The sequence below is a fragment of the Nelusetta ayraudi genome, unplaced genomic scaffold (assembly GCF_046127955.1).
Source record: "Nelusetta ayraudi isolate G7.1 ecotype Tasmania unplaced genomic scaffold, CSIRO-AGI_Nayr_v1 ptg000008l, whole genome shotgun sequence".
In the NCBI taxonomy this organism is placed as follows: Eukaryota; Metazoa; Chordata; class Actinopteri; order Tetraodontiformes; family Monacanthidae; genus Nelusetta; species Nelusetta ayraudi.
In genome coordinates this window covers 904,590-931,535 of record NW_027466058.1, presented here as the reverse complement: position 1 = coordinate 931,535, position 26,946 = coordinate 904,590, and the positions used below count along the sequence as shown (strand labels likewise).

Sequence of the window (26,946 nt, the reverse complement as noted above, 5' to 3'; positions counted from 1 at the left end):
CTTTGTATGAAACGTCCATAAATAAAGTTTAAATAATAAAGTTTGTATTGTATTATATTATGTTATATTATATTATATTATTATATTATATTCAAGGTCACTATATTAAAGGTACAGTAAAAGTAATAAATTAATCATTGCCATGTGCTGTTCATACTCATACAGTATACACACAATCAAACCACATTATCGTAGCACCTTAAGATAAATACCAGGGTCACGTCAAGCGATGCTGCGCTAATGATGCATTCCATTCCTGCAAGAATTCTGCGTGCACCTGCAGCGACGCCACTGCTGGCTGGCTGGCAGCGGCAGCAGAGAGCCGGGCTGCAGCTGGAGTCCATTCCAGGTTTTGTCGCCGGCTCGTCCCTCCACCGCCGACGACGGGGTTTTTTTGGCCAGAGGAGCCCGTGGGTTGCGTCTGGTGGTGGAGGGAGAATGCGCGCACCGAGCGAGCGGGGCTGCCCTGAATGGATTGACATAAGAGGGATTTACATTTCAACGGGGCGTCGTGCGTCCCAAACATTACGCGGCGCGCCTTAGCGGAAAACGCACCCATCTGGATTATTATTATTATTTTACCTATAATATCTATATTTTTCGGTTTGTTTGTTACACGGAGGCGCTCGTGTTATGCCAATGTGTCACCGTCGGGAGAGGATTGAACTTGCCAGCAGTCTATATTTGCCGAGGAGGGAAACCAATACAAGGTCTCGCTGTCTCGCTGGAGCGGAGTATTATTAGCAGTTCAGACAGTGCAACTGTCGCTCTCTGGTATGTATAGCATTCTTCTTGTAAAATGTGTAAATAAAACATCACGGCGGCGTTTATTCACCGTGTGTTCGGCACGGCGACGACCGAGTGCAAAACAGCCGTGAGAAATAGCGACGGTGAGGCGTTTTTAACGCGGTAATAAGCCCTTCTTCCGCCAGTCGGAAAGACGAAAACAGGATCCGACCTCCGGCCGGAGCCCACTCCTCAACATGCGTGCCTTTTAAATCGTTAAAGCCGCCGCACAGGAAGCAGCGATGTTTTTTTTCAATGTCTTACAAGTTAGTTCCTGTGATTATCTGATGCCTTTATCCGGAATATTTTCGCCGTGTATACGCGCGTCAGATGGTCTTTGTTTACGTCAACCCCAACGCACTTGCTCGGCCGAGTAGATATTTCAGGCGGGGCGAAAAATGTCACGCAGACAAAGTGAAGAAAGAGTGTATTGATTTTGGATTCACCGCTGTTGTGTTATGTCTTATCAGGGAACAAATCGCAACCTGATGTGTTTTTAGTGTGTTTTGCATAACACCCAAAATAGCACTAAAACGTGTACTTAGTTATATTTATTTTCTGTTTCACTCTCTCCTTATAGACCATGTGCTGTGTTTACAATACAGTAATAACAACATAACAACTCCCAAGAACAGGACCGCACAAACACTTTTTTTTTGTTTTAAAGTGGGAAGGAAAAAATTTGTGTGACCTTCAAAAGTGAAATATCCATCTGGCTCCCATGCTGGCTGACGCACATCCCCACCTCCACACCCTCAGCCATGCCTTCTTCTACAAAATCCACAAGGAGGCAGACAGCTGCTCAAAAGAAAAAGACCCACAAAGTGATCAGCACCAAGAGGCAGACCTGTAACTCCAACAGATCGGGCGGACGGCAAAGCGAGAAGAAAACACCTGCAGAGCCCAAGAGGTCAACTTCCAAGGCTGGGGCGAGGAGCAAGTCTGGCCGGAGCCCTCGTGGCGGTGGAAGAGGGCTTAGTGGGCCTGCTGCAGGTCAAGGCCCCGCGAGGTCCTCTGGCACGATTAACCATGGCCTAAATGTAACAGGATCCTCCAGGCTTAGACGAGCGAGCAATCCACCTGACCACTGTAGTGAGTTACAGGACCCCCTGAGGCGAAGAAAGTCCCTGCGGGGCGCGCAAGTGTCTGTCGCTCCCTGCCAGCCTTCGAAGCCGTGCCGGGGGAGGAACGGCAGAGGGAGTGCACGTGTCGGAGCGGCTTCACAGCAGCCCAACACCAGGCGCCGGCCGGCCGGCGGCAGCATCAGCGACTCGATTCCCGATAGTGAAAATCCGGTCCCTCCCGAAGATACACTCGCAGTTTCTCTAAAAACAGAACCCGAAGTGTCCGCCAGCGCCAAAGATAAGGGCTCAGGGGTCATCAACGCTCAAGAGGGCAGCCCCCTTAAAGCCGACTCTCCACCGTGCAGCGACACGCTAGAGGAGTGTGCGCAGCGTGGCTCTGACAGCACCACAACCCAGGACAAGAGCGCCGGGGACCTGCAGCGTTTGGCGGTGACGGCGGTTTGCGACGAGCGCCCCTCCACGCCCTCCCCGCTAACGAGGGCCGCACCGCCAGTGTCGTTGTGCTCGCGTAATGACAATAAAGATCTTGAATCGAATCTTGAATCCGCAGCATTGCGGCGCCACAGCAAGGAAAACCAAAATTCAAAGCCTCTGGGAAGTGGGGTTCATCCTTTTGCCACCAGTGGGAAGCGAGATGCCACTTTCGGCCAGCTGCAGGATGGAAGCACGTCGTTGGACTCGATGGAAAACCCGAAAGACGAAGGAGTGATTATTACCACCGTGGGAAGAGAGAAATCAAATCATGACGGAGGAGAGGGTTCAGAGGCGGAGAGGCAAACCGAAGCGATGGAAGCGATGGAAGTGATGGATGCGACAGTCGAGGGGCTGGACGGCCGAGATGCGGAACACAAGGAGGAGATCGACGTCTCCGACGGTCCCACCTGCTCTGGTCCCAGCGCTCCAGTCCCGCCACCACCGGATCCACCTCACCACACCAGCGGGCAGTCGACGCAGAAAAAAGACGAGCCACCCATGAGCGCGCTACCTGTCTCCAACACAGCTACCTCAAATCCCACCAAAGCTCCCTGCACCTCGGAGCGTCTCGATATAGACGTCCTGAGCCAGGGTAAGACAGACATGCAATCCACTGTTAAAGGTGCTAAACCTCAGAGCGCAGAGTTCTCAGCCATCGCTGGACCTGCCGCAAGAAGCACGCCGGTCATCGTCTGCGGCGGCACCTTCAAGCCGAAGATCCGCAGGGAGCTCGAAGTAAAAGTTTGCACACCAGCAGAGACACTGACCAAAGACAGCGAGTCCAGTCGGTGGCCGTCGGAAGACCTCAGCCGAGGGAGGGAGGCGGCTCCCGCCTTCTCGTCGTTGTTGTCACTTGCTCCCCAGCACGCGGCAGAATGTGAACCGAGCCTCGGCAAGGGCGGCGGCGGCGGCAACGCAGCGGCGGACTCGCGACCAAAGATCTCCACTCCCTCCCTGGACAGCAGCTCCACCTTCTCCTGCGGCTCGGAAAGCACCCGCTCCTCCTTCTCCTTCGACACCGAGTCGGAGGCCGGCTACGGGGAGCCCACTGGGGGCTCGGAGTCGGCCGGCCCGGCCTCGTGGACCGCCCTCAGGCAGCAGAAGAAGGAGCGTAAGAAGCGGAGCAGGTGTGGGAGGTGCGAGCCGTGCCTGAGAAAGATCAACTGTGGCCAGTGTAGCTGCTGTCTGAAGCGCAGCACCGGCCACCAGATCTGCAAGCTGAGGAAGTGTGTGGAGCTCAAGAGGAGAAGACCCTCGTCTCCCCCGGCCGTGTCTGCCGCGCAGGTAGGAGTTCAACTTTTTGATTGTTTTTCAGCAATATGATACTTTCAGGCAGCTCTCCGTGGAAGCTGAGATTCACTGAGGTTCATCCCTGTATCGCAGCGTCACGTTTGATCTTTAAAGTTTCCCAGCCACCCACTGATAGTAGCGATAGTCGCAGGTTTAGTGAGCCAAACAAGTGAAACGGAGGAGTTTCACTTTCGTATTTTCACGCGGTCGGTTTCAACATATGGTGCCTTCCTGCCCTGGGGAGGCTCTGAGTGATAAAAGGAGAAGTATGGGACGGTGTGTGAGCACATGCCATTCATTGTGCAAGACGGAGGTCAAATTGTGTCTTTTTTTTTTTTTTTTGGTGGGGGACTGGCACATGGCGACTGCATGTGTGCATGGCTGTCGTTGCCGTGTGTTTTAAAAGCCTGTCGAACAACCAAGAAAGGAGGGTTTTTTTTTCTCTCACCCACCCCCCAACCCCCTACCCCGTGGAATTGCGGAACTCAGTTCTGATAATGGTTCTGTAAACACACGTAGAGAACTGCAGGACCGCCGCTTCCTCCTGCAAATACTTTGCGCCACTAGCGGGTGAGCTCAACGCATTAACGCTGTTTGAGAGCCAAATGTAAAAATACCAAAATGGGCAAATCCATTTGGCAGAAAATTTGTGATTATTATTCCTCCATGTGGGATACTAATGAATGGCACCGCGAGGGCTGGGCCAGTCAAGGCCAGACGTGTATAAGAGTCGCTCACAGCTGCCGGAGCCGCGCATAAGCGTGTGCATTGTTCGGTAGCGTGTCCATGTGGCTGGGGGGACGGCTTGTGTGAACAACTGTCAGCGAGGGTCCATGTGGCTGCGTGATCTAGTGTGTCTGTGCAAGCGTGCACGCAGGGCTCTTAGGCTCTCTGAGTGCGAGTAGCGGGGCCGATTATATAACACTTCCAGTATCAGCCGTGTCCTCTTTTCCGTAGCGTACAGTAGTCGGGCGCATGCAGGGGGGAGATCAGGCCAGACAGAGATATGCAAACAGCTCATTTGGAATAGCCTAAAATGTGGGTCAGTGCAAGAGTGTGAGTTTGTGTGCGAGTGTGTTGATGCTTTGTGACTGTGTACTGCCATGAATGGAGATCAGATGATAAAACTTTATTCCCCATCCCGTCTTTGATCCCCATACATGTATTTAACGCTGCCTGTGTTTGTGGTTTGAAAACCGTTTTTTGTTTAATAACGTGTGCGGCGTGCATGTCAAAGCTGCTAAAAAAACTTGATCTTTGAGGAGGAGAGTTGTTATCACGATGAGCTGCGGGTTTAAATCTCGTGAATCACCGTCAACATAATTACACACGCACGGCGGCGGAACAGGTGGAGCTGCGTTTAAATGGAACGTTTAAATGTCGAGTGCGAGGGACCTCACAGCGAGTGCGCCGGCTGCGCCTCTGAGTGTGCACGTCGGCTGAGTGAGTAACGTGTTGACATACTTGCCGGCTATTCTTGCTGATCAAGCTCACACACCCTCCAAAGCGAATGTTTCTGGCTCCGCGTGGTCGTTAGAAAACCGTGGCAGAGGCCAAAGATACGTTTGTGCGGCATTTCGATCCGCCTGCATGACTTCTGATTGCTGATTTATTTGGTTTGGCATCAAATGGTTGGGTAAAGCACACACTATGGTGCATGTGTACGTGAATTATTGCTGTGTAAACTTAAAGGAGCTCAAAATGAAACCGAATCAGTGGGGAGTTTGCCTCATGGAAACAGTAATCATTAATTCCTGATGGCCGGCTGGCCTCTCAAAGGGCAGTGGGGACAAGACACTCCAGCCAGTGCAACATACTGTACAGTGCACAGGAAGAGAGAGAAAAAAAAAAGTTCCAGAGTTCATAGAGTGCAAAAGCTCCTTTCCGTGAACACTGGATTTGACTGTAGCAGTCCTGACATGTTCAGAGCTATAGGCCACGTTACTGCCTCACTTTTTATGGACCAACAATCTGCTCGGAAACATGGCTAACATTAACATTCAAGCAGTTCAACTTTTATGAGGGTCACCTTGGCTAAAAGCAATGGTTGATCTAATAATTATTATTATAATGAAGAGTAGTCATTGACAAGCACTTTGAACATCAAAAGTCACTTGGACTTTCTTTTTTGACAGAACATACCTCAAGAGTCTTTGCAGCTGTTGTCCATGTGCTGGATTCACATGCATTCTAATAGCAAGTTGATGTTGGTGCGATATGTAGCGATATTTTAAAAGAAAATGGCCAACCATTTAAAAAAAAAAAAGGGTTTGATTGAAACAATAAGGGTAGAGAAGTGTGCTGGCACGTTTAGAAGCCTGGGCTCACCTTCAATGCTGCAGCAACGTCGCCCAGTATCGATTCATTGACAGTCAAGTCTCTGCCATGTAATTGTTTTTTAAACTATGAAATCAATTTCAAATGAAATGCGCTGCAGCTCTCCACACAGACAGTGCTGTTAACCATTTGTTAGCAGATTCTTTGTCCTCATTAATCCTGGTGGGGCACATTTAGGGGAAAATGAGGTGCTGTAAAGAGTGCGGCAAAGCTGCACATGTATTCTTCACTTGGTAAAAAGTGTTTGCGATCCACTGTGTTTACGTTCTTCTCATCAAACCTGCTCGGCCGGACACCTCCACCAGCAAAATATGGCTTTTTCTCTATGTGCACTGCTCTTTTTCCATGCCTTCCCGGGATGCTCTGCGGAGACAACACATGCTGCAGATACACACTGGCTGGTTCCCGTGGCGGCGTCCTGAAAGGGGCCCCGGTCGAGCATCCTGCAGCCCAGCACCTCTTTGTAGAAGCTGCGTGGAGAATCATTACGGCCTACACTCCATTAGGAAGCCCCCCACCACCATTGTTCTCCAATGGATGCAGCTTAATGTAAAGTGAGAGTGATTTGTCCCAGCAGATGCTGCTGTCAGGTCTCACTCCCCTTCCCCTCCCTCGCACACACACACAGACACACACAACACACGCGCGCCGCGACAGAGGTCCTTCCTCAGACGGTTGCCATGGCAAACTCATTGTCTTGTGCTGACCTTTGACCTGCCACGGTTGTCTGTTGGAGTATTCTCAGGGTCATAATGAGGATTAGTGGAGATAACCAGCAGACAGCCACTGCGTTGGGCTTAAGGCTTCAAACTCAGTAACCTACATCCAGGTAATTAGGTCGAACCACGTTGGTTGTCCTGCTCAGATTGGGTCAGTGGAAGGCTTGAAGTGGCTCCAGGGACAGAGCACCTTAAACTTGCCTTGTAAGCTTGTGTCGATATACAGTTACTGTATGCTTACTGTGCAAACTCCATTTTTCTCAAAAAAAATTCATTAGCGCAGTGCTGTGTCACAAGCAGCATAATGATTTTCTACTCTGGTTATTTTTTTTTTGCTATTTTGCGCCTCTGCTTGGATGTGCTGCTACTGTGGAATCAAATGTATTTCCCATGCAACAAAATGCAGATCGATAAAGAATGCTTTTTAAATAAAGTTTCCTCCCTGTAACAAGAGTTTTTCTTGTTGCTACGGGGTTTAGGTTTCCTGTGCAGAATTAGCCCTGAGTTGAGGCTAAAATGGCCTAGTTTCCCATCCCTTACTACACAACGTTGTCATGAGACAGAAATGCAAAAGCAAAACGTGCCAAATTACTGCTTGTTTAAGAGGAAATCCAAGTCTAAGTCCAAGTGATGAAGTGTAGCTTCACATAACAAGAGTGGGCTTCACAGAACACAGTAATATTGTAGAATGCTATTGTTACTCTTTATTGGACTTTCTCATATAAATCAGAGATCGGCCTCTTTTGTGAGACACAAAGATTTGCCAAATGTTACAAGCGCGGTTCATTGACTGTCACCACACAGAATTTAGACCTCCAGTTTTGTGGAATAAATAAATCAATTTAAAAAAGAAAGCAGACATTTAAAACAAACAAACAAAAACAAATAATACCATTAATTTCATGCTCATATTGACCTATACAAAACCATATTTGCTTCTCAGAAATCAAAGAGTGGTCTGCTGCTCTTGTCTGCCGCTGAAGGAGAAGTCGTCTCCTTTCAAAAAACTGAAGCCCAGATGCCTCCACATATGCACGTGGGCAGTCTGGCAATGAGCGGAAAGACAGCTGCGCATCCACGCGCGCACACTCCTCCCTCCTTGCATTACGTAAACGTGTGGGACAGAGGAGGGCGAGGTAGACGGAGGCAGGTTTGTGAAAATGTCAGAGAGGCTGCCAACCTTTTTTTTTTTTTATATCAGAGCCAACTCATAATAATGACCCAGAAGAGTGCGTTAGTGCTTCAGCCCACTTTATTTAGCCTCCGACTTCTCCTCTTCTTTGGCACGCGCTCACATTGTATGACTTGAGCTCGCCTCTGATTAGGCCTGCCATGTACTTTCTGATCCAAGCGAAATAAATTAAAACAAAAGCCTGTGAGGTACTTATCTGTAATAGCTGCAGGACTTGGGTAGCAGCCCAGAAAAGCCTCCGAGGACGATAGGAAATGTCTGTTTTATTTTATGTAGGGCCCAGAGCCCACTATACATCAGAGTAAAATGCAAGGCCTGATCCATGCCAGGTTATAGTCTTACATTCAACCAGGAACAGCCATTTAATCATCCCCAATCCCTTTAATCCGTGCTCTGCTGTCTCCTTAACAACAAGGCAAACACTGTGTTTCATTATGTACCAAACGGTCCAATTTAGCCAATATTTATAAAGGAAAACTTTGATACTTCTCATGCTCCACTTGTGAGCCCTCCTATGTTCCCAACATCTGTGAGTTTCTTCCGTGTCCTGATTGTTATAAGGCACTAAGTCCTTGGAAAAGCTTTGAAGTCGTGCCACTTGGTTTCTCTGGGTGAAAAGGAACTCTCACTTTGCCCTCCCAAAAGAAATGCCAGTCAAATCCTACCAAGGGCACACAATGGCCTACTTCTGGAGAAACCCAGAGCTTATTCATGCAGCAACACTGACCTGATGTTGAACACACAAGCCCCTAATGTTCAGGCACTCCAGCAATGTTTTTCTGAAATGCAACAATTCACATCGGTGCATTCAATGTTTTCACCTTGTTCAAGACTCAATCTCAATGATAGCCTGGAGTTTCATAGAAATCCTGCTTTTTTGAATGTACAGCTGTCAAGCATTTTGGGATTTACCAACAAACCATGTTATCAAACGATCCATAGCATCGAGAGAAATAGCTATAAAATGCAACAATGCACTGCTGAACTTAATTGAGTCATATAAGGGACACAAAGAGAACAGAATTATGTTTTTTAAAAAATCAAATATCAGTGATTTCTTCCACTCTCTCTCTCCAGATTATGTAACACAATGTCACACCATCCCAACTTTTCTTTGACTTGTTTCAATCATTAAATCAGTTTAGGATAAATTCCTAACTCCAAATCAATTCTGTTCCATCGGCGCCGCTGATCTAATAACCATCTACCTCAAAAAAAAGGCTTGTCGGCACACAAGATGTCACGCATTTGTACAAAAGTACCCTTATTTTTTTGCACTCTTTTGATACCATGTCTTTAAGAAAGTGGTTCCAGGTCAAAGAAAAAGTCCCAGCCATGAAATACCAATCACTGAGCTGCACTTGGTAATCCATATGATTCTTTCCTTGAAGCTTGAGCTGCTGGCGCACGGCCTCCCCTTAATGGGATTTGCATGCATGTGTCCAAACTTATACAGTAATTGCGTGTGTGCATGTGTGTGCGCTCGTGCCCGTGAGCGTGCCCGGGCGCTCGTTCCGTCATATTTCCATCCTGCCTACTCAGCATGTGTTACCAGAGCAAACTTAAGTAAGCCTCATTGTGAGGGGATCTGGGGGCCTCATGCTGCCCGGCCTGCGTTTGCGTGTGTTTTTATGTGTGTATTTGGGTCGGCGCGTGCGCCCGTGTGCACATGGGGGCTCATGTTTACACAAACTGACGGAGGCGCTCACCTTGTTTATCCTCCGGCTCTTCGAAAGCGAACCGCAAAATGAGCCGGGACCGGAAAATGCCAACGGACGCACGGATGTGTGAGAGTTGCCTGCTTTCCCTTCGTGCTGCTGACCAGCCCGTGTCAGCCCTCAAATTGAGTCCATGTGGGTTTAAGGGCGTTGGTGTTGAGTGGCGCACATTTCCCTCCAAGAATGGGATTGTAGTACGTTGCGTAACGCTCGCAGACATGTAGTTTTGAATGTGAATCCATTGTGCCCTTAAAATAGCTGCACCCATGGGCTGCAAGCTATTCACGCAGGAAGCTCGGCGGGCTGCAGGCATCAATTTGTGTCTCTTGATAGATAGCGTGCGTGCGTGCGCTCTGGCAGAGCGAGTGGGCAGGCCGGCTGAGGATGTTTAGAGGAGAATGCGGGAAAGCTGCAGTCGAGTCTCTCCTCGTGTCCCTTTTCTCTTCTTCTTTGGTAAAACGAGCAGCGTGACACATGAGCAGCGTCCAGGGTCAGCTGGAGACCAACCCCACGTCGCTTCCTGGTCTCAGATAACACACATTTTTTATGGTCTCAAAGTCCTCCTCGGGGGAGAAAGCAGGCTTCCCAGGCTGCCTTCATTCCGGGCAGCTCTGGATCCACGTGCTCTGGTGTGTACGCGTGTGTGTTTGCATTTGGATAAGCCCCGCGCGCTCTGAGGCCGACCCTGGTGTGTGTTTGTCAGCGGTCTTCGGGTTAGGAAGGTGTCTGCGCAAAGAGGCTGTGCGTGTGAGAGGCCCGGCCCAGCAGCACGGGAAGACAAGACGCAAGTTTTCTCACGCACACATACGCAGTGGGGCTGCCGTTTGTTTTTTTGTTTTTTCCAAATATTTGTGTCGGCGCTATGCAAATGACAGCCATTAGCTTGGTTTACCTTAGCGTCAGCGGTAATGACAGCTATTGGCTGCGGTCGCACTTGGCTCGGCTCCACCGCTGGGCCGGTCTCCAGTGGGTCAGCCCACAGATGTGTCACAGGCAGTTTACGGCCGCAGCGCCAATGACTTTCCTTCCTTACCTCACCCGCACAATCATTCGCTGCGGCTCGGTGTGATTGATATCCAGGTTGATGAAGACGAATTAAAGCCGGACAGCTTGTTTAAGGAAAAGAGCAGCCGGGGAGAAAAAGTACGCTCAAACATGCGCGGGACAGTTAAAGAGCTGGAAGTCAGCGTGCGGTGCACTATTACTGCTGTCGTGGAACGTTTCTGGATGAGGGCAGCTGGTGGACTGCAGCTGCGCGAGGAGGATCGTTCTGAGCGGTAAAATCAAAACAGATCAAGATGTTAAACTGTTTTTTTAGGTGTTATTTTTTTTCCGTCAAGGACATATAGCGATAACATGCCTGTCTTTTAACATCGGAAAATACGGACAAGCCAAAGTTGGGCAGAAAGTGATTAAGTAACAAGTAGAGTAACAAGGGTGTGTATCATAAACACGATGAACTTCGGCATATTGGTATAAATATGTAAGTGCTTAAGGGCCTCGGTGTCACATGCCTGTTTAAAAGGCTGCTGTCGGGAGGCGTGTGCGTTGCGCGTTTCTGTTTATTTGCTCAGCTTTGTGCAACCTGTTTAGCGGTCTAGGTTGTAGACTTTGTCACATGGAACCTGTCAGACGAGCAACGTTTTCACACAGAAGGGGAAATGTCTCACTTTTAGAAAGCAGGTAAGGCAGACGCATAAGGTCCTATTACCAGTGTTGAATTTTGGCGGTTAACTGGCAAGTGTCGCGCGCATGTGACTCGGCGGGAGTGCGGGGCCGCTGGTTTGCAAGTGAAATGGTTAATTATTTCATATGCGCTGTAATTGCTGGATAAGTGAATGAATCATATGCTGGCAGCAGTCAAACCACATGCTCCTGCAGCATGAATGTGCGTAGTCCTTAGTCACAAAGTGTTTGCAGAGTTGCTATTACCAGACTTTTAGTGTCAGTTGGCTGCGAGCAGAGAAATGCTGTTTGTACCCTATGTTATTATAGATTATGAATATTATTAGAGCAATATTATTACACAGGGATTACATTGCGCCCCAGCTTTCCACACAATATAATAAGAGTCGAGTCTAAATTTGTGTTTGTTTTACAGTGTGTCGGGACACTTATTGTTACTGATCATCACTATGTGGGTGCCCGGTGTTGTTGCCGCTGCCGTATATTAAGTGCCGGCTGCCGCTGCTTCCTGAAGGTTGATATTGTGGGGAGGCTTTTTGGAGCTGCGCAGAATAAATAAGAGTAATGACAGACACCCGGTTGCGCCCTGCAGCCTCCACCGACCTCGCTGCTGAAAAATGTCTGTTTTGGATCGTTCCTAGGTGCTACTTTTAAAAACATTTTGCCCCGAGACTAAGTATGTGCGGAACCTCAGCAGCTGATAAACATCTAACTGGCTAACCGGCTGACTTTTGAACTCTGTTGTGTGACTGTTGTGTCATAATGGTGCTAAACACACAACTCCAAGAATGCAGCATTTGCTTTTGCTTTTTTTTTTACTCAACAGAAAGAAAGCAGAGTAAAAGAAATATTAACAAAATGTGGCCAAATGCAGAAAAAGGGACCGCTTGATATTTTTCATTTCCTCCCACTGGGCCCGATGACTCAACCTGTCATTTTTCTAAACTGCTTGTGCTCATGTGCCTTGTGGGCAGCAGGAACTCGGGGGGGCAGCCAGTCGGTCGCTGCGAGTTTAACATTTGTTTTGAGGCTCAAACACGGCAAAGCTGTCGATCGTCTCCTCGACTTCGCTCGTGTCTTTCATCATCCATCCCTTATCATGTCTCTTGCATGCTTGGCATTTCACTGATAAAGTCCCGACTGTTGTGACTGAATCAGGCTACGCGCTCTTATTTTTCTCTGCTTCCACACTACCCGCTCTGTGTCAGTTTGATTGCAAGAGTCGCTGACAGCCGCCGCCTCTAACTGCATTCATGCTTCCTTGTCTTGGCAAAACAAAAATTGAGGCTCTTAGCTGCTTTATGTGACCCTGCTTTGGCATTTTTAGTCGGAAAGTGACCAGCGGTCGAGGGGAGAGAGTGTTGTTGGAATGATGAGGCAAAGATCAGAATGGATGCAGTGAGCGTTGTCCATTTGGTTCCCACAACGGTCCCGCACAACTTCTCTCTCTGCAGCGCAATGTGTGAATACCAGACGATAGTCAGCCTCATGCTGACGGTAGGAAGCCTTGGCACGTTCTCACAAGTCTGTTAGACCACAGTGCAGCGTCAATACTTATTAACCTTATTCTACTGAAAAACTCTTTGCTTCTTTAAAAAAAAGAAGAATCTTACACTAACATCGTGAGTTAACGTTTGCATTATCGGCGTGTAATGGATTTAGCCCATGAAGGGCTCCTCACTCAATGAAACCCTCCCCTTAATAGTCACAATTTAATCATTATCTAAAATTGTCTCTCAGATTTTTCAGATTTCCCTCAATTTGTACAAACGGACCCACTGTTTTCAGCCCCGGCCGGCCGCCGCCTCAGGGGTTAATGCGGCAGCAGTGTGCAAGTTTGTTTTTCCGTGCTCCCGATCCAGCACGCGCGGAGTGTCCGCTCCACAGCTTGCTTCCAGTCCGCGTGTGTAGGGCTGGAGTAAAAAAGCCCACATAGGGGATCCTTTGTTTAGAAGAGTCTAGGCATGGAAGATAATTTACAAGCCGCTGAGGTCCTCACGCCATTGGCTGACGCATCCCTGTCTGCGTCTGCGACAGACACCCCATATGCGTGTCTATACGACTGAGCTTGTGACGTCTGTGCGGGCGTGCGTGCATGTGTGCGCACGCGCGCGTGTGTGTGTGTGTGTGTGTGCGTGTGTGCGTGCGTGCGTGCGTGTCTGCTGTAGCAGGCACTTTGCTGCTTCTGCCACTGCAGCTCACAGTCGCTCCAGTCATGACACCCAGGAGCTCTGGGCTGCGCATGGCTACTGTAGCCAGTGTCTCCTTTTGAAGCAGAAGAAAAGGCAAAGCAAGATGGCCACCAGCACCTTTTTTGGGATTAGCTGCCCAAAGCGGAGGGGCTTCCTCTGAGGACAGACGAGGCGCAGGCGGCCGGAGCAGAGTGGAGCGTTGGTTCACCCTGAGGTCTATTGTTTGCCCGCCGACCCTGCAGATGGGTCGCCTGCAGGGGAGCTCATCTGGAGGTTACCCGCTCCCCTCTCCCTCCACCTCGGCCAGCTCCGGACTCAGCAGTTTGGGGCACTTGGCCGGCCGCTGCCGTTGTGGCTATTGTTCCTTTTGAGACGCCGAGTGTGGACCGAGTGTGTGCGCTTGTGCCGCGCCTGTGAGTCTTTGCCCTGTCTTCTCCAGGTGCCGTTCAAAATATGTGACAACACGGTGAGCCGGAGAGAGGTTAGTTTCCACAGTGACAGGCAGCCCTCTTCTTGTCTCCCCTCTTCTCCTCCCCTCTCTTCTTCCCCTCCTCCCCATGGCAGCTTTTGTTGTCTTCCCTGCACTCTTTCTTGGCCAGCCACATTTCTGCACCTGCTGCTGTCAGGCCGCTTCACATGAGAAGTGTACGGCTAATGAGCCACGGGTTAAGATCTTGGACTTGCACCGGCTTTTGTTTTGTTTTGTTTTGCTTTGCTTTTTTCTGGCTGCGGCAATATTATCATTTATAGAAAGGTTCCTCCTGTCCAAGGTTTTGATGTTGCTTGTAGTCTGTTCTTTTGCCAACACCAGGATGTTGTTACTCTAGTTTTTGTTTTCTCTTAAGCACATGGATTAGGCACCGTTCTTTGTCACCCAGTGAGGCAGTGACTTGCCTACGTGACTTTGAGTGCAGGCAGGAAACACTCAATGAATGAAGGAAACTCTCACGTGTTCATAGTAACACACATAAACCGCTTATGCTCTCGGCCAGGAAAAAGGCACGCTCTGCTTTTTCATCGCAAAGTGTGTCATGACATGGTTTGAAGCTCTGCCTTTTGAGCTTGGTTGTCTGTTGTAGAGCAAGCTTGATGTTAATGCGCGTGACTAAATAGTGTGCGTTTAAATTGATGTGTGGGTGCCTCTGTGTCAGACCTGTTGAGTGAGGAATGGGCACCTTCAAACCTCCTTGAAGACCCATAACAGTGTGTGTGTGTGTGTGTGTGTGTGTGTGTGTGGTGGTGGGAGGGTGATAAGATGCAAGCAACACTCTTGTTGCTAGGCTAGGTCTCCGAACGTTTGTTTACATGAAGCCATCAGCCCAGAGTGCTGAAGTGCCTGTTCTGTTTTTTTCTTTTTGTTCTGCTTTGGCAGAAGCTTCAGTTTAACAGAGAAGCAAATTGTTTGCGTTGTCACGCCCCAGCACAGTGTCAGTCGCTTTACGGACACCCTTGGGGAATGAGAAGTGCACATCACTTGTCTTTTTTTTTTTCAAACAACAGACGTCTAAATGGGGACACGTGACTCTGTGTTTACGACTTCTGTTAGTGTGTTTACAATACAACATGATGAGAAACGTCTTCTCGGACGCTTTGATGCATGTGCACATGCATATGCTTGCATTGAGACACGCGTGAGTCTGGTGCAGTGCTGGAAGCGTGCCAGTGCTGCTTTGTCATTAAAAGCAGGTTTTTATGTGTGCGTGTGTGCGCTACTTGTAGCGATGCAGCTGTGTAGACCAGAGGAAGTGGTAAAGCGTGCAAAGGCTGTGGCATCGACTGAGCATCAGTGGTGGGAAAATGTAGAGGAATCCTGAAATCTTGGAAGATTGACAACACTTTGGGAGGAACATGAAACATGAACATGAAATGATAAAAGGGAGATGTATTTGGTGCAGTTGAAGCTGAACAGGCAGGATTGGAAGGTCAGGGTTTGTTTGTGTTGAGGATTCATAGGTGGATCAATGGATTGTGTGTTTAAGAACGGCAGAAAAGTCAAATCGGTCTCTGCACGAATGCAGCTCCCTGCTAAATACTAAACATGGTTGGAAAACAAAGGCTAATGAGCACTTCACATTCACATTCTTTTCCAAGACGTTACGATCCTGCCACATCTTAAAAGCAGTCAATAACTGCTAAAGACCCAAATGAGGAGGTCACAGCAAACCCGTCTTACAAATTGTCTTCGGCTGAATAAACAGCTGGAAAGAAAAAAGTCCCTGGCATTTTCCTCCAACGCTTCTAAGTCCACTAAGCTAAGCCTGAATGTGAAATATCTTAGCTTTAAATATCTTCTCCCTCATGAAGATCACGGCTTTGCTCAGCCGCCTGCACGTGGCTTGTCACAAGATCTAAACATGCTTGAAATTTAGACAGTGCTGCCACTTCATCTGACGCTCGTCTTTGTTTGGCTAAAAGGAGTGTGTTCTGCGGCGGATCGTCACAGGATTAGTAGTTCAATGTTCCGCCCAAACATTCCTGCAAACAGCATTGCCTTGTTCAATTAATTTTCATGGGTTTCTTAAAGGGGAAAAAAATGTAGTACATGAGGAAAACATGAGCAGAACAGATTAAAACAGCAAAGTAGAAGAAAGCAAATGTAAAGGTTTTCTGTTGAGTGTATGTGTAAAAATACAGAGCATTTGTTCCCTATTCTTAATGTGTTAGCATGGGACGCATGTCTCCTGCTGTCAGATACACTTAAACTGGGGCAGTGTGGAGATTAATGGGTGGTTATGAAAGTTAAATTGTGAGAACAGGTCTTCTGCTTTCCTGCAGTAATACCATAGAATTATGAGGGCAATCGGGCATTGTATTCATTCACTCGAAAACAAACATGCATTTTATACAGTGAGACGCACACTGAAGTTCACTGAAATTTAAGATCCCTTCGTCAACTCAGCGCCTTTATTGTCTGCACTATTTCAAAATGAGAGGATTGAAAGATTGAGTCACATGTCCCATAAAGCAGCTTTTTGTCAATGTGGGTTTGGTGTCGTTTGGCAATACTGTGTTGCCCTGCAGAAGCACAGACACCACCCCTTCATTTTTTCCCCCCTGGTATGGATCAATGATTCCACTATAAACCCAGTTTATGTTGTCAACACAGCTCTGAGCGGCAGTCAGTATGTCAATATGGCAGACCTTTGGATGGTCAAGAAAACCGTTTCACCAGAAGTGCCGGGAAACATGCTGTTACCGCGCTGTCGGCCTGGATAAGACGCAGAGTGGGTTAATCACTGACTTAACAATGCTCGGGGTAATTTATCACATCGGCCCTGCACGCACACGCAAGCCAACAGGGTGAAACACAGTCAAATCCAGCGGAGAAACAACGGCATGTGAATGAACATCGCACCCGTGCCCTCAGTGACCCCAGCAGCAGTGACGCAATCACGAACCGGAGTGACTCCCAGTGTTTACTTGTTGGCTCTCGGCAACCTGCGAGCCTGCGCCTTGAAACACTCCACAGCTCCGACAGGAATGTTGCGCCAATTGAGGGCTTAACGACTACGAACTAACTAACTAACTATCGCTGCGTTTTCTCGTTTTCTTTATTAGCGTTGTTCAGAGATGGGAGTGTTTTTTGGCGAGATTCTACAGAGAGCAGATCCTTTGTTTTCCCTTGGCATCGTGTTTTCCGCTGTGTTGGGACCGTCTGCAGCAGATGCTCGTGCCATGCTGGGAGGCAATCTGTTGTGGTGGATGCCGTGACTGTTTAGAACAAGCTGAATCACAGCGCGCTGCCAAAGCTTGTTGAGTCACCGCTCTCTCTCTCCCTCTCCCTCTTTCCCTCTCTCTCTCCCTTCCTTGTTTTTCGCTTTTTCCCCGTCTCAGGTGGTTCCAGAAAGTGGGTCGGTAAATGGCAGAGGCAAGACGCAGATGGATGATACCCACATGGCAGCAGAGGAGGATGAAGGGGAGGAAGGCCACATACCTCGTACAAAGTCTCCTCCCGTCACCCACTCGCTCACCCACTACTTGGCCTCTGACCAACTCGTTAAAAGAGAACCCGTGCCGGAGCTGACCAGCGTTGCACTGCGCCAACACGTGTGCTCTTCTGTGACTTTTCCAAACGGCTCCCACACGAGCCTGGCAAAACCTGAGAACGGTGCTAAACCCGAAAACGGTGCTAACGCGACCACTGGGTCGCTCTTCGATCCCAAGTCTGCGTGTCAAAGGACTACGATTGCGTCGGAGCCAACGAGGACGATCATCGCCAAGACCCCCAACGACTGCTTCGCAAATGGACCCAGGACGCCTCCTCCGGACGACATGCCAGTCCCGCTGAAGAAGATCAAGGTGGAGGAGCCGTGGATGTGGATCACCGAGCAGGCGGCCACCCAGCTGTGCGACGAAGGCGACGACGATGACGTGTGTGAAGACCCGCTGTCGACGCTCGCCGCCGTCGTGTGCCTGTCAGTGACCGAGAGGAAGGGACTGCAGGAGAAGCTTTTCAGCTCGCGCTCTTCCATCCTGCGCTCCATCAAGTCGGAGCCGCCGGATTTGCACTTTGTCAAGAAGGAGCCCGAGGGCTTGAAAAGCAACTCGTGCCAGAAGAGCACTCCACTCGACCCGGAACGGACCCCCCAGGCCGTCAAACCCGAGCCGCCCGCCAGCGTCCTGCAGCCGAGCGTGCAGTCCTTGGCGGAGAAGAGGAATCTCAGCTTCGATCAGGCGATCGCTATTGAGGCCTTGACTCAACTGGCAGCTATACCTCAGGCCTCCCCGCGGCCCGTAAAATCTGAAGACAAGTGCGAGCGCCCCGTTTCCTCGGCTGCGCTGGCGTCAACGTCCAACTCGACACTGCGAGACGCCAAATCCGCCGCCGGCGCCACCACCACTGCTGCCCATTGCAACAAAGTTTCAGTCATTAGCTCACCCCGGCAGCAGATGTCCGTCATACGCCCTCCTGTGGCCAGACAAGGCACTATTATACAGTGCTCCCAGGGATCGTGTCCTGGCGGCAAGGCCGCCACGTGTCACGACCCCGGCAGGAGGACAGAGCGCTGCTTCGGTTCCACCGTCATCAAGTCTGAGTGCAGCTACAACGACCCCGTCAACCCCGGCAAAGACCTGGCGAGGCTCTTCGGTGGAGCCAACAGCCCGGTTGTCGACAAAGAAAGGAACAGGGACGAGGAGGAAGTGGCGGCTCAGCTGGTGGATCTGGCCTTCATCATCCAGTCCCGACACAACCTGCAGTCAGAAAACAGCCCGCCCAGAGGGACCCCTGTCTCTGCCATCAAGTACAACTACAAATCCCAGCTGCCCCTCGGCCAGAAGAAGGCCACCGTGAAAAAGGCCAAGACCACGCCGCAAAAGCCGAGGAAGAAGAAGGCGGACGGGCAGCAGGAGGGGCTCGATGGTCGTACCCCACCCTTGAAGCGCACAGCCAACGGAGAGATGCACCACGGCGGCAGGGGGAAGAAGATCCCCCTACAGGGGAAATCGGGTCTTCCCCACAAGAGGAGCCTGTTCCTACCCCAGACTCAAATTGACTTCAAGAGGTATCTTGCCGAGGCTGAGGAGGTGAGGAGGCAACTCATACAGCAAGGCAGCGCGCACACTAATGCCACTCCCTGCGGGTCACAGTATCAGAGCAACAGCAGCACCCCCCTGTTCAATGGTCCCCTCAGGCAGCACAACCCCTGCAACGGCCACGCCGTGGCGCCAGGGCAAGAATACGGAAGGCACCCGTCGCCTGAGGTAGTGCAGCCGGGCGCGGAGGCCAGCGCCACCCGCCTCGGCCTGGACTCCGAGCACCCCGGTCTGGCCAATGGCTTCCCAAGGCCTCCGCGTTCACCACCGCCGAGCCAGCAGTGTTACTACAAGCTGGAGAAGTCGGGCTCCGTCACCGTCCTGTCCACCACCACTGATGGCGACCCGGGCCACTCAGCCGAGTCAACGCCCTCCAAAAACAGCATCGGCAGCTTTTTGGATTCGCCCATGAGTTTTCTGGATACTCCCACCAAGAACCTGCTTAACACGCCCTCGAAGAAGCTGGCCGACCTTCCATCGTGTCAGTGCGTGGGTGAGTCGATGTTTTCTGAGGTGTAGAATCTTGGAAGTGAACAGTATGTTTACTTATTATTCATTTAAGTGAACTTTTCTTCGTGCACTTTTAAGAAAGTGTGTGCCAAAATATATTGTTCTGGATATCAGACCATTGTGATGTCACAAAGGGCACCAATGCCTCTAGAATGTTCGTGACAACATAACTGCACAGGTGTTCTAGCACCTTGCAGCTGTTTCCTGTTTGCCCCTTTCTAAACATGTGGCTTATACTGCAAAGCAGCAGCAGGAAACTAGTGCCAAGGCTGTAAACGGAGGGCTAAATGTGTTGTTTTCAGGAGATCTATAGGGATTTATTTAGATAATTTATTGTGCCCGGCCGCTACACAAGAGCCTAGAAAAAAATGGGTATATCATGCGGCCTTGCCCACAATGCACACAAACGCTCTCATGCAGAGGGCTAATTCAAGCAAAAGGAAGCCGCATTTCTCTGCCATATTTGGTGGCAGACTTTGCACTTCTTCAACCACCCCTGTTGAACTTGAGTGTGGTGTATTTGGCCTTTAGATGTGGATTTCTGGATTGGTAGCTCATGAACTAGGTTTTAGCAGTTTCATGAGGGTGTAATATTCGCAAGACTGACAGATCCAAAAAAGTTCATCCATGAAGAATCTATGTTTTTAAGCCAATGTGTCATTAATAGACTTATTCTGCTCTGCTCTGATTTTTTTGTACGACGTGTAATAGATCTTCATTCTAATTCCACAGACCAAATCATTGAAAAGGAGGAAGGCCCGTACTACACTCACCTTGGGGCAGGACCGAGTGTCGCTGCCGTGAGGGAAATGATGGAGAACAGGTAGAGTGACTCTTGCTGCTGCTGCTCTGTGTACACTGAGCACATGTGGGTGTGTTTATAACCAAACTACTACTCGTCCTCCTCGGGCCTGGTGGAATGGGGTGGGGTCAGTGTTGTAGAGTCTGTCATTAGGTGGAGGCATTGCCTCTCAAGCGTAACACCTCTTGCCCTTAGTCTGATACACATGTGTGTGCAAAACACAGCATGTTGAAACAGGAAAGAGATGAGTTGCCAGTAAACTATGCTGACTGGTAGTTTGTGTCCATCTGACAGAGACACTAAACAAAATATTTTATTTTTGACCTGCTTAATTATTATATGTGTAGTATATTTAGAATTTTTAAAGCAATGTGATATTATTCTTAACTTGGGGCTTTAAATGGTGTGTAATGTAAAACGCCTATGTGACTCCAGTCTTGAGCACATTATCTCCTGTCAAAAGTCGGTGAGGAAAGACAAGTCTGTGTGACAATTAATCAGTCGTGTCAGCTGACATGCTTAGTTAGTGTTTGTGTTGTTTGCTGTAGCAGTTGTCTTTTGTCATGTGTTCCCCCCTGTTTGTACTTTGCCTGCAGGTATGGAGCCAAAGGAAATGCAGTAAGGATAGAAGTGGTGGTTTACACTGGAAAAGAAGGCAGGAGCTCCCAGGGCTGTCCCATAGCTAAATGGGTAGGTGACTTTTGATTTTAGTTTTAATTCGACCCCCATGTGTCCCTTTGCATCTCACCGTAGTTTATAAAGAGACTGATTGGATTCCATTCCAGATCCTTTGATCTGTCATTTTTAACATTTTCAGAATCATTTTTTATTTCTTACTTGCGTCTCTCCCTTTCAAAATGTATAGATACGATGTGATTTTGCTAATTATTTTTTCCCAGAGGGAAATATTGAGAGTACATTTAGAAAACTACCAAGGTTATATGGATTGAATTGACCATAACAATATCAGTTTGTGTTATAGGGGAATTAATTATAAAAACAATATAAATGTATCATTTTTAGGGTTGAATAACTATAGTGTGTTGCTGTTGGACTGGTTCACAATGTCTATATCATGTTAATTTATGATTTGACAGGTAATTCGGCGGGACAATGAAGAGGAGAAGCTTCTGTGTCTGGTTCGCTGCCGACCTGGCCACTACTGCGACTCTGCCGTCCTGGTGATCCTCATTCTGGCCTGGGAGGGAATCCCACGACCAGTGGCGGACAACCTCTACCAGGAACTCACGCGGTCCCTCTTTAAATACGGCTCTCCCACCAGCCGCCGCTGTGCCCTCAATGAAGAGTGAGTTGCTTTTTCCTTACTTACTTTTGCTCTACTTCCTGCTGCGTTTCCTCATCCTCCTTTTCCTTTCCCACATCCCCAGTCGTACTTGTGCGTGTCAGGGTTTGGACCAGGACACTTGCGGCGCATCGTTTTCCTTCGGGTGCTCCTGGAGTATGTACTTCAACGGCTGTAAGTTTGCCCGCAGCAAAGTGCCCCGCAAGTTCCGCCTGCAGGGAGACTACCCCGAGGAGGTGAGCGAGCGCTGCCAGAAATCCTCACCGTCTGCTGTCCTGGCGCAGATGATGCACAATTGTCATTGCACTTGCTTCACAATATTAGAAAACTGATTACATTTAACTTCACAGACGCCTCTGTGATGCATCAACTGCCCCCTTGTGGCTCATGTTGGAAATAAAAGTAACACCAGATGTTTTTTTCTCCCCGCCTCAAAACTCCCAAATCTGTCTTGCAGGAGGAGAAAGTAGAGAGCCATCTGCAGAGTCTCGCCACTGACCTCGCACCGCTCTACAAACGGCTGGCTCCTGAGGCCTTCCAAAACCAGGTGCTTGACAATCACACAAAACCAGTGGCGACTTTAAATTTTGCTTCCACATTGATCACGTGGTGAAATGCAATGAGCATAAACAAGCCTCTGTCTTTTGTCCTTTTGCTTCTTGAAACAGGTGGAACATGAGGAGGCTGGCAGTGACTGTCGGCTGGGGTGGAGAAAAGGACGGCCTTTTTCCGGAGTCACGGCCTGTGTGGACTTCTGTGCCCACGCTCACAAAGACACTCACAACATGAATAATGGCAGCACTGTGGTGAGCGAGTTCGGCATGTGAACCCGACCATAATATAAGGTTCTCATGGAGTCGAATCCTCCGTGGCATTGATTGGAGAAAGTCGAACAGCTTGTCTTTTGTTTGTCTCGTCAGGTTTGCACTTTAACTAAGGAGGATAACCGAGCAGTGCGTAACATACCGGAGGACGAGCAGCTTCACGTCCTGCCGCTTTACAGGGTGTCCAACCGGGACGAGTTTGGCCACGTTGAAGGCCAGTGGGCCAAGATTCGAAGTGGTGGCCTCCAAGTTCTGTCCGCTTTTCCCAGGGAGGTGAGTGCCCCTCGGAGCTGTTACTCTCGTTGCTGCCAGCGAAAGAAAAAAAATGGTAAAAATGACAAACACATGTTTCAGATGGTGGAATTTTTGTAAAAATATGTTTCAGGTGCGCCTGCTGGCCGAGCCCGTAAAATCGGCCCGCAAGATACGGCAAGAGGCTCGTCTGAGGGCTCAGGCAGAGAAACTGGAGAAGAAGCTCGGGCTGACGCCTCTCACGCCTGGAAAAGTGAAGAGTGAAACCCCCAGCAAAGGTAGCAAGACTTCTTCTCGACTAGACTCCTGAACGTCTGCAGTCATTTTTTTTTTCAATCTGTAACATCACTGTTTCATTTAAAACAGAACCGGCAGGCTACCACAACTCGCCGAGAATACCACCGAGGCCGTCTAGCGACGGAAGGTACCCGGCAGACAGGATCCAACCCAGCACTTATAGTCCGAGCACCAGCAACTACCCTGCCATGGGCGCAGGGGTCACCCCACATAAAGAGGTCATCCCCCCCAACCGCCACGGCCCAGCTGGCCTCCACTTTGGACAGAACGGTGCAGCCCTGAATTACAAGACAATGGGCGGTGTCCTGAACGGTTACCCTTCACAACCCGATGACCAGGGTGTTACGACAGAACGCGTACCTCCACATAATGCCCTCGGCGGCTACCCCCCTGCTCTGAAAAGTGAGCCCAGCGAGATGCACTGCTCCCCACTGCGCAGACCCTCCCCCAGCGGGAGCGCGCCCCCTCCCTCCTCCTTCTCCCCGAGACCTACCTCCGAGGGCCTCTTCAGCAGGCTCAATGGACTCCACAGGGCTGCCGCGGAAGACTTCGGGGCAGAGGTCAGGGGTCACGGCATCGTCCCTCCGCTCTCCGCCCTCCCGCTCTCCGCGCAAACTCCCCCGCTGGAGTCCGCCGACGTCAAGCAGGAGGAGGTGTGGTCCGACAGCGAGCACAACTTCCTGGACCCCTACATCGGGGGCGTGGCCGTGGCGCCCTCGCACGGCTCCATCCTGATCGAGTGCGCGCGGCGGGAGCTCCACGCCACCACGCCCATCCTCAGGCCCAACCGCAGCCACCCCACGCGCATCTCCCTGGTCTTCTACCAGCACAAGTCTCTCAACGAGCCAGGACACGGGATGGCCATGTGGGACGCTAAGATGGCCAAGAGGGAGCGGGAGCGGGAGGAGGAGGCCGAGCGACTGCGGATGGAGGAGCTGCCGGGCGGGAAGGGAGCCGGAGGCGGCGCCGAGGCGCAGGCGGAGACAGAGGAGGAGGCAGGCAACGAGAGGAGGACGGCGAACATCCCCACGCGTCATGCGTGGACTCTACCGAGAGATGGCGTCATTACTGTGTCCCCGTACGCCCTCACTAATGTGACGGGCCCCTACAACCGCTGGACCTAGACGACGTGTTTTCTCCCACCCACACACACACACACACACACACACACACACGGAACTCGTACACCCTGTGCTTCTGCCTTACCTCAGTCGACTTCAAACTGCTACTCTCATATTTTTGTGTCATTTTCGTCGTGTTCTTCTAATGTTTGTTTGTTCGCTTTGCCCTTCTTCATCTTCTGCCTTCAAAATGGTGAGGAAGCTCAAAGCCGGTTGGCTTTTTAACTGTGAGTTTTGTTGATTTTGTTTGTGTGGATTTTTTTCCCCCCTTTTTCATAAGAAGGTGCTTTGAAACATTTTAAGATGTTTTTAAACTGGTTTTATATACACGATTAAGAACAAAAAAAAGATGTGATTATTTATTCTTATCATAAGGATTTCTATTTAATACCTGGTGCAAGTCTGTTTACTGCTAGAATTCTACGATAACCTGCATTATGTGTTGAGGATCACATTCTTCGTTGTACAGTAGGGCTATGCTGTTTTCATTGACTTTTAAATTGGTGCCATTCTCACTGTAACCTTTGTTCACTAAGCTCATTACACAGCAAAAGCAAACCATACTGATGTTTATGTTTGTTTATCCATATTTCACCACAGATTGTGTCATGTAGCATTGTGCTTTCCCTCCTGCTGCCTCTGACTTCTTGTTGGCGGTTGATGAAAGAAACATCTTTGGTTTGTTTTGTGTGTTTTCTCTTCAACTGATGATTTGTCACTTATTCACATATGATGGCATATTCTGAAGCACTTTTTTGTTTTCCTAAGCTCAACTTGAAAAAAGGTCCCAATCCATAGGCCTGATTATGTATGTACAGATAGAGATATATATGATAGTTTAGTATGAACTGGGTTTTATTTTTACAGTATTTCTGCATAACCTGATTGAAAATGGCAAACATATCTAATGATGTTTCTTTAAAAAAAAAAAAAAAAAAAAATTGGAGCAAAAAGCATTTTGAGGAAGTGTGAAATGCTGCAACAACAAAGTGCTTTTGCGTTCATGGCACTTATATCCACACTCTGGAAATGGAAATCTAAAGTCTGTCATAGAGCACAAGAAAACCTACTGTACATTTTAGTGGTGCTAATGAAACCTCTGTTTTTTTTTTGTTTTTTTTTTTACAAAAATCATAAAGTGGAAGATTTGAACTGTGTTAGCCAGTGCAGACTTTGGTAATTAATTCAACTGTCTCCTTCTGCCTCATTTCTGCCCCTGTTGCAAGAAAGACACAAACACCAGATAACACAAAGACAATGGCCTAAGATGATTTCCGGTGCTCGACAACTGTCTTGGCTTTGTTTACAAAAAGCTTTTTTAAAAGGGTCTGAGTAAGTGAGTTAATGTTATCTTATGGGAAATTCTTCTTTTTAATACACATAGAGAAGAGGCTCCTCTTTTTACAGACTTGTCAATGAAAATTCAGCACAACCTTTTACTTGTTATTCACATCTTAACAATGGTGGTTTAATGTTTCTAGTGGCAAACATCTTGATCTTTCCACTTGGTGCTTATAGGACGAGATGTTATGGTGCATACATTGACCTTACCTGCTTGTACGGCATTCGGTGACAGCATGGTGCTTCTTGCAACTAAGCACTTAACGATCTGATATGTGGTTCAGTACAAATGTTTGTAGAATTCTATTATGATCTCTGGATGATTATAAACTGACAGTGAACGGAGATGTTTCAGTTTCCCACAGTTGATCACTGCATCAAGTTTCAATGAAAAAGAAAATATCATGCAAATAAAGATCCATATTCAAAGGTCTTCCAAAAAGAACAAAACTCTGCAACAACTTTGGAAATTTAAAACAAACACACAACATGAATGTAAACACTTTTTCTGGAAAAGTTGATTAATGACATTTTTTAAAAATGATTCAGCTGTAAATGTTTCTTTTTACTGACTGTGTGGAAAAGTCTCAGTCCGCAGTCTTTGTATCAATGAGGAACTAGCAACTAGCACCAGCATTCAAAAATCTGAGGAAAAAAAACAGTTTTTATCAGTAGAAAATGTGTAAATAAGTATGTGAACATTATTGGTTTTACTGTACTGTTAATGGTGTGTAGACAATGGATGATTTTTCTTATTTTGACACTGAATTACTGTACGTTGCTGAAAGTATATTCAGTTTAGACTTGAGAAGAGACTTAATTTAGCATTCCTATTGTGGAGGCTGATCTCTTTCAGGATTGTGAAATAAAGTCATATTTATATTTTGGACCTGTTTATAATTTCCTCTGCCCTGTTTTTGTTGTGTGGGTGTGGGTATCCAAGTTTCAAAAATACTTCAAAATATATGTGCACAGCTTGCTTTATATTTATTTATTTATTTTTGCATTAACATCATGAGGAAAAATGAAGGGATGACTTTAAGAGTTATTGTGTATTTCAGAAAGAAAATTCCCCCAAACCACTCCCCAAATTTCCATTTCAGTCTTTCCGAGGTTTGGGAATGACTCACTTCTTGCTCTTTTCAACTTTGCAGAAATATGGTGTGGGTGTGTGAGTGTGTGCATGCGTGTGTGTGTGTGTGTGTGTGTGTGTGTGTGTGTGTGTGTGTGTGTGTCACTATTGTCTCATCCTACACAATAATGAACAAGACATTTTGTAATACTTGATAAAAATCTGCACCATATCTATGGTTATAACTGCACAACCCATGAATACTGAGGAATAAAAACAGAATAATTAATATACTGAGACAGTCATTGTGTTCATTTACAAGGACTGGTCTTTGTATTAAAATGTTGTAATCGTTTCAAGAATTGATTTGTTGACTTCAACACAACAAAATACACGAATCTAATTTCTGA

General features: G+C 48.4%; 1 protein-coding gene across 5 annotated transcripts; it reads left to right on the top strand.

Moving 5' to 3' along the window:
- The first annotated feature begins 156 nt into the window (after positions 1–156).
- Positions 157–26,353, top strand: tet1 (tet methylcytosine dioxygenase 1). Of its 5 annotated transcripts, none has more exons than XM_076018521.1 (12): positions 157–774; positions 1,454–3,629; positions 17,314–19,507; positions 20,257–20,347; positions 20,923–21,016; positions 21,424–21,632; positions 21,715–21,865; positions 22,087–22,176; positions 22,298–22,435; positions 22,550–22,726; positions 22,839–22,983; positions 23,072–26,353. In XM_076018521.1, exons 2-12 carry the CDS (start codon positions 1,548–1,550, stop codon positions 24,124–24,126), a joined length of 6,426 nt encoding a protein of 2,141 aa, XP_075874636.1. In that variant the 5' UTR covers positions 157–774; positions 1,454–1,547; the 3' UTR covers positions 24,127–26,353. The 5 variants fall into 5 exon arrangements, with proteins under 5 accessions (XP_075874636.1, XP_075874635.1, XP_075874637.1 ...); XM_076018520.1 differs by having other exon boundaries at positions 1,367–3,629; XM_076018522.1 differs by lacking the exons at positions 157–774; positions 1,454–3,629 and adding an exon at positions 9,666–10,878.
- Positions 26,354–26,946: the final 593 nt, after the last annotated feature.